Consider the following 10,834-nt stretch of genomic DNA (forward strand, 5'->3'; position numbering starts at 1 on the left):
GGATTGTATTAGAGATCCATCTGGGTTCATGAACTTAATTCTAAACATTTCTTCACAAAAAAAGAAATCTTTAACATCAATATTTATGGAACATGTCCACAAAAAAATCTAGCTGTCAACACTGAATATTGCATTGTTGCATTGTAATGAATGGAATAGCATACTTGATTTGATGTTCAGTTTATGAACTTACATTCATATTTTGTTGAAGTATTATTCAATAAATATATTTATAAAGGATTTTTGAATTGTTGCTATTTTTAGAATATTTTGAAAAAAATCTCACGTACCCCTTGGCATACCTTCAAGTACCCCCAGGGGTACGCGTACCCCCATTTGAGAACCACTGATCTAGTGTGTATATTAATACACACTTTAATTTTTAAAGTTAAAGTTAAAGTAGCAATGATTGTCACACACACACTAGGTGTGGCGAAATTATTCTCTGCATTTGACCCATCACCCTTGATCACCCCCTGGGAGGTGAGGGGAGCGGTGAGCAGCAACGGTGGCTGCGCCCGGGAATCATTTTTGGTGATTTAATCCCCAATTCCAAGCCTTGATGCTGAGTGCCAAGCAGGGAGGTAATGGCTCCCATTTTTATAGTCTTTGGTATGACTCGGCCGGGGTTTGAACTCACAACCTACCCATCTCAGGGCGGACACTCTAACCACTAGGCCACTGAGTAGGTTTACAATAACAATGTTGGAGACTATTAGTAAACAACACCAGGTTGGAAGATTTTCATCTCAAATTAAAACAAACATTTACCTGTATGCCAAACTAACAATATTCCAACATTTAGGGAGGGCAAATCATTTGTGCAAATAAACCAGGACTGTACAAAGTGTTACAATAATCAGCAAAAATTAAAAAATACAGCAAAATGATACAATTAACAAAAAAAAGGTATGTTGATACCATACTTGCCAACCTTGAGACCTTCGATTTCGGGAGGTGGGGGGTTGGGGGCATGGTCGGGGGTGGGGCGGGGCATGGTTGGGGGCGTGGTTAAGAGGGGAGAAGTATATTGACAGCTAGAATTCACCAAGTCAAGTATTTCATACACACACAGACATATATATATATATATATATATACATACACACACATACATATATATATATATATATATATATATATATATATATACACATACATACATACACACACACACACACACACACACACACACACACACACACACACCGGTACATACATACATACATACATACATACATATATATATATATAATATATATATATATATATATATAATATATATATTATATACACATACATATATATATATATATATATATACACACATACATACATACATATACATATACATATATATATACATATATATATATATATATATACACACATACATACATACATATACATATATATATATACACACATATATATATATATATATATATATATATACATATACATATATATATACATATATATATATATATGTATATATATATACATACATACATACATACATACATATACATATATATATATATATATATATATATATATATATATCCTGAAAATATGCAAACAAAACTGTGGATAATTGATACTTCAAACTTGCATAAATAAATATTAAGGAATATAACATAACTTGGCTTCTGAGAGTTTCAAAATGTAATTAATAAAATGCCAAAGTTGTTGATAAACAAGCAATTATTTTAATAATTAAATATGGTCATTTTAAATGAATTATTAAGATAATTTAAAATCAATTATTTCAAATATGTTTATTTTAATGTACAATTCTATGGCTGCATGTAATAAGGAGTCAGGAAAAAATACAAAGAAAAATACAATTAATTTTGATGTTTTTAGCAAAATATAGTAAAAATGTATTTTTTTTTTTTTTAATTAATAAATATATTTTTTTTTTAGGTAAGATAAACATAATAATACAATGTATCTCTAGTCTGGATGATTTAGTTCTTGTCACCCTGTTGTCCTCCAGTCATGAAAAAAGGCTGTCCTCACTCAGGTCCGCATGGAGCTGGAGGGGGCGTGGCTTCCAGCTCCGGCTGAAAATCGGGAGATTTTCGGGAGAATATTTGTCCCGGGAGGTTTTCGGGAGTCTCCCGGAAAATTCGGGAGGGTTGGCAAGTATGGTTGATACTAATGACAGATTTGTCTTTAAATATATGTATACCGTCTTTTTCTGGAAAAAACATTTTAAATGCATGTGTCATAGCCAATTATGCAAATGATATGATATATTAAATGGTGGCCATGCCCCCACAGCCACAAATAAATCGCTAACACGTAGGAAACACCGCATATCTGTAAGGTTGGTTGACAAAACATGAACACCTTCAAGAGGCACGGGTTAGACTTTGCAAATAATTGTCCAAAAGTCCATTTCTTTAGTGATTATATAACTGTGTGAGAAAACGGGTTACAAAGGCTCCAAATATTGTGTCATTTCTGATAGTGGTATTTTGTCAAAAATATGAGGACAAATGGTAGAAAATGGATGGATTATTACTCTACTTGTTCATTTACTGTTAAAATCAGATTATTTTCTGTTGGAACATGTTCTATCTACACTTCTGTTAAAATGTAATAATCACTTATTCTTCTCTTCTTTGATACTTTACATTAGTTTTGGGTGATACTACAAATGTGGGTATCGTTCCATAACAGGGTCATACATTGGTCAAAATTAAAGTTCAAACAATAAATAAATGAAAAAAGTGTTATATGTTATGAATACCGTATTTTCCTGACTATTAGCCGTTCATTTTTTCCTACGCTTCGAACCCTGCAGCTTATAACTAACTAATCTATGGATTTTTTATTCGCTAACGGCCTTTATGTTTTTATTCAACAAAAAGTTTTTATAAAGCACCCACAGAGACACTGAAAAGTTGTTATTGTTTGTGCTATGGTGCCATTTTTTGGATGAGTTTTCTCACTGCGAGTTGAACGTCTACACTACAATATTTCCTTTTGTTTAGTGCCTTGAACCGGAAGTACAAGTGTCGTTCCATCTACGAGTCGTCGTTTCTTCATTTATCACTCTAAGCAACGTTTGCCAGTTTTACAATATAACTAAAACAATTCATACCTGCTAAACAGTCACATGTTTGATAGTAGTGTTTTCATGCATATTTTAACGTGCTATTGTAATGTAATTAAGCTAGTGTTGTTATCATTAATTAATATGATAACACGTTTACAAGTGTCGGTCGTTTCACAACGTATTCAGGACTGTCTCAGAAAATTAGAATATTGTGATAAAGCTCTTTATTTTCTGTAATGCAATTAAAAAAACAAAAATGTCATACATTCTAGATTCATTACACATCAACTGAAATATTGCAAGCCTTTTATTATTTTAATATTGCTGATTATGGCATACAGCTTAAGAAAACTCCAAGTAAAAAAAAAAAGATTTATAACAGCAAAACAAAATCAAACATTTGAAAATGTTAATTAATGCACTCAGTACTTGGTTGGGAATCCTTTTGCACGGATTACTGCATCAATGCGGCATGGCATGGAGGCAATCAGCATTGCTGAGGTGTTATGGATGCCCAGGATGCTTCAATAGCGGCCATTAGCTCATTTGCATTATTGGGTCTGGTGTCTTTCAGCTTCTTCTTCACAATACCCCACAAATTCTCTCTGGGTTTCAGGTCAGGGGAGTTGGCAGGCCAATCGAGGACAGTAATGCCATGGTCAGTACACCAGTTACTGGTGGTTTTGGCACTGTGGGCAGGTGCCAGATCATGCTGGAAAATGAAATCATCATCTCCATACAGCTTTTCAACAGATGGAAGCATGCAGTGCTCTAAAATCTCTTGGTACACAGCTGCATTGACTCTGGACTTGATGAAACACAGTGGACCAACACCAGCAGCTGACATGGCTCCCCAAACCATTGCTGACTGTGGGAACTTCACACTGGATTTCAAGCAACTTGGATTTTAGTATAGACTATATACGGCTCTTGTACTTGGCATCGTTACAGTCCATATTTGTAAAGATCCACCCTTTTTTTTTTTTTTTTTAACTAAACATGCTTCACTACACACAAGAGGATGCAATAGCTAATCGCCAACAGCAAGCTGGCGCACCTGAATGTTATTCCTTGTCCTGCAGGGATGACACTTGTAAGAAACGTAGTTTGTCGCCATGGAGGCGAGGATTAGGGATTTAAAAGTAGCTAAAACACTACGGAGAGACCTTCAAAACATAGCTAGCTAATGGTTAAGCACTGCTTGCAGAGCGGCGCTTCAGTGTTTATAGAACCATGTACTTTATCTTTTGTTTTTAAGACAAAATACGCCCATTCTCCCTATTCTGTCTTCACATTGTTTCTGCTTGCAAGTGCTGTGTGTGTGTGTGTGCATATGTTGACCAACATGCGCCGCGGCTTGTATACCAGCAACGATATTTTTCAAAGGCAGTATAGTGCCTTTTTTTAATTCATTAGTACCACGGTACTTTATTAGTATCGAGGTACCAGACAATCCTAGTTCAAAGTGTACAAACTTAATAAAAGTATGGACTTGAACCCATTATTCATATTTACATTGTTTATGTGGAACTCTGCTCCACTATATGAACTTTTTGATTCACGAACCACGGTCAAGAGCCAATAAGTTTGAAAATCGAGGTACCGTATTTTCCGCACTAGTAGCCGCACCTAAAAACCACAAATTTACTCAAAAGCTGACAGTGCGGCTTATAACCCGGTGCGCTTTATATATGGATTAATATTAAGATTCATTTCCATAAAGTTTCGGTCTCGCAACTACGGTAAACAGCCGCCATCTTTTTTCCCCGTAGAAGAGGAAGTGCTTCTTCTTCTACGCAAGCAACCGCCAAGGTAAGCACCCGCCCCCATAGAAGAGGAAGCGCTTCTTCTTCTACTGTAAGCAACCACCCGCCCCCATAGAAGAAGAAGAAGCGCGCGGATATTACGTTTCATTTCCTTTGTGTGTTTACATCTGTAAAGACCACAAAATGGCTCCTACTAAGCGACAGGTTTCCGGTTCATGAAAAGACGCAATCTCTCCATCCGCACACGGACTACTATTTCACAGCAACTGCCTAAAGACTTTCAAGAAAAGCTGGCAACTTTCCGTGCATATTGTAAAAACAAGATAGCTGAAAAAAAGATCCGGTCAGAGAACATTATCAACATGGACGAGGTTCCACTGACTTTTGATATTCCTGTGAACCGCACTGTGGATACAACGGGAGCACGTACGGTGAATATTCGCACCACAGGGAATGAGAAGTCATCCTTCACTGTGGTTCTAGCTTGCCATGCTAATGGCCAGAAACTTCCACCCATGGTGATATTCAAAAGGAAGACCTTGCCAAAAGAGACCTTTCCAGCCGGCGTCATCATAAAAACTAACTCGAAAGGATGGATGGATGAAGAAAAGATGAGCGAGTGGTTAAGGTAAGTTTACGCGAAGAGGCCGGGTGGCTTTTTTCACGCAGCTCCGTCCATGTTGATATACGACTCCATGCGCGCCCACATCACGCTGGTTTTTAATATATTATTAAAGTTTGACTGACCTATCTGACTGTTTTTTTGACATTCCTTTAGCGCAGTTAGATGCGGCTTATAACACGGGGCGGCTTATGGTGCGGAAAATACGGTACTTTATCTTTTGTTTTTAAGACAAAATACGCCCATTCTCCCTATTCTGTCTTCACATTGTTTCTGCTTGCAAGTGCTGCGTGTGTGTGTGCATATGTTGACCAACATGCGCCGCGGCTTGTATACCAGCAACGATATTTTTCAAAGGCAGTCTAGTGCCTTTTTTTAATTCATTAGTACCACTGTACTTTATTAGTATCGAGGTACCAGACAATCCTAGTTCAAAGTGTACAAACTTAATAAAAGTATGGACTTGAACCCATTATTCATATTTACATTGTTTATGTGGAACTCTGCTCCACTATATGAACTTTTTGATTCACCAACCACGGTCATGAGCCAATTAAGTTTGTAAATCGAGGTACCGTATTTTTCGGATTATAAATCGCTCCGGAGTATAAATCGCACCGGCCGAAAATGCATAATAAAGAAGGAAAAATCATATAAGTCGCACTTGAGTATAAGTCGCAGTTTTTGGGGAAATGTATTTGATAAAATCCAACACCAAGAATAGACATTTGAAAGGCAATTTAAAATAAATAAAGAATAGTGAACAACAGGCTGAATAAGTGTACGTTATATGAGGCATAAATAACCAACTGGTATGTCAACGTAACATATTATGGTAAGAGTCATTCAAATAACTATAACATATAGAACATGCTATACGTTTACCAAACAATCTGTCACTCCTAATCGCTAAATCCCATGAAATCTTATACGTCTAGTCTCTTACGTGAATGAGCTAAATCAGGGGTGCTCACACTTTTTCTGCAGGCGAGCTACTTTTCAATTGATCAAGTCGTGGGGATCTACCTCATTCATATATATAAAATTTATATTTACTTATTTATGAAATATATGTTTTTGTTAACAAGTTAAAGGTGTTTCATGATAATACAAGCATGTTTAACACATATAGTTAATATTGTTAATAAGTTAAAGGTGTTTAAAGATAATGCAAGCATGTTTAACACAAATAGTTAATATTGTTAATAAATTAAAGGGGTTTAATGATAATACAAGAATGTTTAACACATATAGTTAATATTGATAACAACTTAAAGGTGTTTAAAGATAATACAAGCATGTTTAACACATACGGTAGTTAATATTGTTAACAAGTTAAAGGTGTTTAAAGATAATAAATCATGTTTAACACATATAGTTAATATTGTTAACATGTCAAAGGTGTTTAATGATAATACAAGCATATTTAACACATAGTTAATATTGTTAACATGTCAAAGGTGTTTAATGATAATAAAATCATGTTTAACACATATAGTTAATATTGTTAACATGTCAAAGGTGGTTAAAGATAATACAAGCATGTTTAACACATATAGTTAATATTGTTAATAAGTTAAAGGTGTTTAAAGATAATACAAGCATGTTTAACACATATAGATTCCTTTCTTTCATGAAGACAAGAATATAAGTTGGTGTATTACCTGATTCTGATGACTTGCATTGATTGGAATCAGACAGTGGTGCGGATAACGTCCACATTTTCGAATGGAGGAGAAAAAAAGTCCTCCTTTCTGTCCAATACCACATGAAAGTGGTTGGTTTTTGGCATCTTATTTATCCAGCTTCCGTACTCTTTTGTATACACTTTACAAGAAATACATTGTCGGCAAACTCTGTAGCTTGCTAGCTTGTGCACAAGCTCATCTGAGAAGACCCTCAGGTGCCGTGAATGTCAATCAAGTGACGTCATAGTGAAGATTTATGATCGCTCATTTTTAGGACTATTTTTTTAATGCCTGGCTGGTGATCGACTGACACACCCTCCATGATCGACCGGTAGCTCGCGATCGATGTAATGAGCACCCCTGAGCTAAATAATATTATTTTATATTTTACGGTAACGTGTTAATAATTTCACACATAAGTCGCTCCTGAGTATAAGTCGCACCCCCGGCCAAACTATGAAAAAAACTGCGACTTATAGTCCGAAAAATACGGTATATCGAATCCCAATTACCTCCATTATTAGCTGACTCTTGCTAACGTTTATTTACGGGTTAGAATGCATAAAAAAACTAAAAACAAATGTGTGCTTGTCTCACATAAACAGGGCATGTATTCATACTACTTGATACTGTATGTCCTGTTTGTTTTGATTGATTGAGACTTTTATTAGTAGATTGCACAGTACAGTACATATTCCGCACAATTGACCACTAAATGGTAACACCCCAATAAGTTTTTCACGTTAATCAATTCATGGTACAAATATATACTCATAATACAGTCATCACACAAGTTAATCATCAGAGTATATACATTGAATTATTCTCTGATGATTAAATTGTATTATTGTGGTTGTAGTTTGCACTGCAACATATTAAGACTGAAACAAAAACATGACCATCTTTTTATAATTCTATAATCAATACGAATCTGTCAGTACCAGTCAAAAATATGCATTCTATTTTTAGGGGAGAATTGGACTCATGCATTCGTGCAGGCCCTACTTACCAGTTCCAGGGTGCCGGTGAGCGACAAGCCGCTGTGGCCCGGAGGACAGGTAGCTCACGGGCTGCTGCTGCGGGTTCTCCGGGTAGCCTCGGCCGCTGTGGTGCGGTGGCCAGCCCGCGGTGCTCTGCTGCGGGTAGCTCATCGCCCCTCCACCGGCGGCGTTCACCAAGCTCCCGTTACCGAGCGTGTTGCCGCCGTTGTTGCTTCCAGGGGTGTTCATCGGGAAATGGTAGTAGCCTGACCGAGAGCGAGATCTTGTCCTCGGGGGGTCCATGACTGGCTGGCAGGGGAAAGGCGGAGGGTGGTGGAGGTGGAGGAAAAGTAGCCCAAAGACTCAAAAACAGGACAGGATCCTCCCTTTTAGACCACTTCCCTCTGAGTCTTATTTATTCCTGTTTTGGTGAATTTAAGCTGTTTTAACGCGAGTGCCTGCAACCAATGATGCGTTCAGGGGCAATTACTAATTATCCATCAACGATTCTTTTTTTTTGACACTTTTAAACCGTCGACACGAGCTGTCAAGTTTCAGATTGGCTATTTTATTTGTAAGATAGGAAGCAGTGATAACTATTTACGTTGGGAATTTAAACACACACTTCCCTATGAGTCTTATTTATTCGTGTTTTGGTGAATTTAAGCTGTTTTAACGCAACCAATGGTGCGTTCAGGGGCAATTACTAATTATCCATCAACGATTCTTTTTTTGACACTTTTAAACCGTCGACACGAGCTGTCAAGTTTCAGGTTGACTATTTTATTTTTAGACAGGAAGCACTGATAACTATTTACGTTGGGAATTTAACCACACTTCCATCTGCGTCTTATTTTTTCGTGTTTTGGTGAATTTAAGCTGTTTTAACGCGAGTGCCTAGATGCAACCAATGGTGCGTTCAGAGGCAATTCGTAATTATCAATCAACGGTTCTTTTTTCTTTTTGACACTTTTAAACCGTCGACACGAGCTGTCAGGTTGGCTATTTTATTTGTAAGATAGGAAGCACTGATAACTATTTACGTTGGGAATTTAAACACACACTTCCCTCTGCGTCTTATTTATTCGTGTTTTGGTGTATTTACGCTGTTTTAACGCGAGTGCCTGCTCAGGGGCAATTACTAATTATCCATCAACGATTCTTTTTTTGACACTTTTAAACCGTCGACACAAGCTGTCAAGTTTTAGGTTGCCTATTTTACTTGTAGATAGGAAGCACTGATAACTATTTACGTTGGGAATTTAACCACACTTCCATCTGCGTCTTATTTTTTTCGTGTTTTGGTGAATTTAAGCTGTTTTAACGCGAGTGCCTGCAACCAATGGTGCGTTCAGGGGCAATTCGTAATTATCAATCAACGGTTCTTTTTTCTTTTTGACACTTTTAAACCGTCGACACGAGCTGTCAGGTTGGCTATTTTATTTGTAAGATAGGAAGCACTGATAACTATTTACGTTGGGAATTTAAACACACACTTCCCTTTGCGTCTTATTTATTCGTGTTTTGGTGTATTTAAGCTGTTTTAACGCGAGTGCCTGCAACTCAATTCAGGGGCAATTACTAATTATCCATCAACGATTCTTTTTTTGACACTTTTAAACCGTCGACTCGAGCTGTCAAGTTTCAGGTCGCCTATTTTATTTGTAGATAGGAAGCACTGATAACTATTTACGTTGGGAATTTAACCACACTTCCCTCTGCGTCTTATTTTTTTCGTGTTTTGGTGAATTTAAGCTGTTTTAACGCGAGTGCCTGCAACCAATGGTGCGTTCAGGGGCAATTAGTAATTATCAATCAACGGTTCTTTTTTTTGACACTTTTAAACCGTCGACACGGGCTGTCAGGTTGGCTATTTTATTTGTAAGATAGGAAGCACTGATAACTATTTTACGTTCGTAATATAAACTTCTTTCTCCGACGTATTGCTGCTTATGTGTCAATGGCGAGTTAAATCCCCCACAGTAGCAACATGGCTAAGCTACCGTGCGCGGGTATAAAAATAAAGCGTTCTAAACAAACTATTATTCGCACAAACCTTGCGAGGATATGTTAAATGTCACCCGCGTTGCATTAGCAGCCCTTTGGCGACGCGAACAAACTAAACTAGCACCTCCGTTAGCATCGTGCTAGCACAAAGCTAACCGGAAGCCAGGGAGAAAACATCCAACAGTGGCGACGTCCGAGCAGGGGAAAAAACGTCGTGTTCCGTCGACGGACGCTCGGTAAATGGTGCTAAAGTCTGCTAGCGTCCCCCCAGCCGCAAAATGTGAACGTTATTCGCGTCATTTAAACCCCCACTCGGAATGTTTTCTCTCGGTCAGCAGGGAGTGTAGTGGAGATCAATCAATGGGAGGTGCACAGGCACTACTAATCGATCGCAGATAAAACAAACAACGAAGGCCGAGCTTGTTTGTTAAGATATCACATACAAATAATGTCCAGTGTCAACTAACATATATTCATTGTATAAAAAACCGAAACTGCAACAACATAGCGCTAGAGTTGTTGTGTTTGTTTTGCGGTTTTGATTGCTAATGTCTGTCAGAGCGCAGCTCATTAATAATTCAGTAGCTTCGCACAGAAATACTACAAGCGAACCCAAAAGGGACAAGCGGTAGGAAATGGATGGATGGATGGAACCTTTAAACACAATATCTAAACATAGATTTACTAATTACAGACCAGTG

At 37.4% G+C, this 10,834-nt stretch overlaps 1 protein-coding gene across 2 annotated transcripts in view; it reads right to left on the reverse strand.

Moving 5' to 3' along the window:
- LOC133576709 (E3 ubiquitin-protein ligase RNF38-like) overlaps positions 1–10,525 on the reverse strand; it is a 65,113-nt gene extending 54,588 nt beyond the window's left edge. Inside the window, exon 1 of one of the 2 annotated variants that reach the window (XM_061930030.2) lies at positions 8,156–10,525. In XM_061930030.2, coding sequence (XP_061786014.2) covers positions 8,156–8,429 — 274 coding nt within the window. In that variant the 5' untranslated portion in view covers positions 8,430–10,525. The remainder of the gene's footprint in view (positions 1–8,155) is intronic. The other variant, XM_061930031.2, reaches the window with a different exon arrangement.
- Between the last annotated feature and the right edge of the window lie 309 nt (positions 10,526–10,834).

Source organism: Nerophis lumbriciformis, linkage group LG36, assembly GCF_033978685.3.
Source record: "Nerophis lumbriciformis linkage group LG36, RoL_Nlum_v2.1, whole genome shotgun sequence".
NCBI classification, from domain to species: domain Eukaryota; kingdom Metazoa; phylum Chordata; class Actinopteri; order Syngnathiformes; family Syngnathidae; genus Nerophis; species Nerophis lumbriciformis.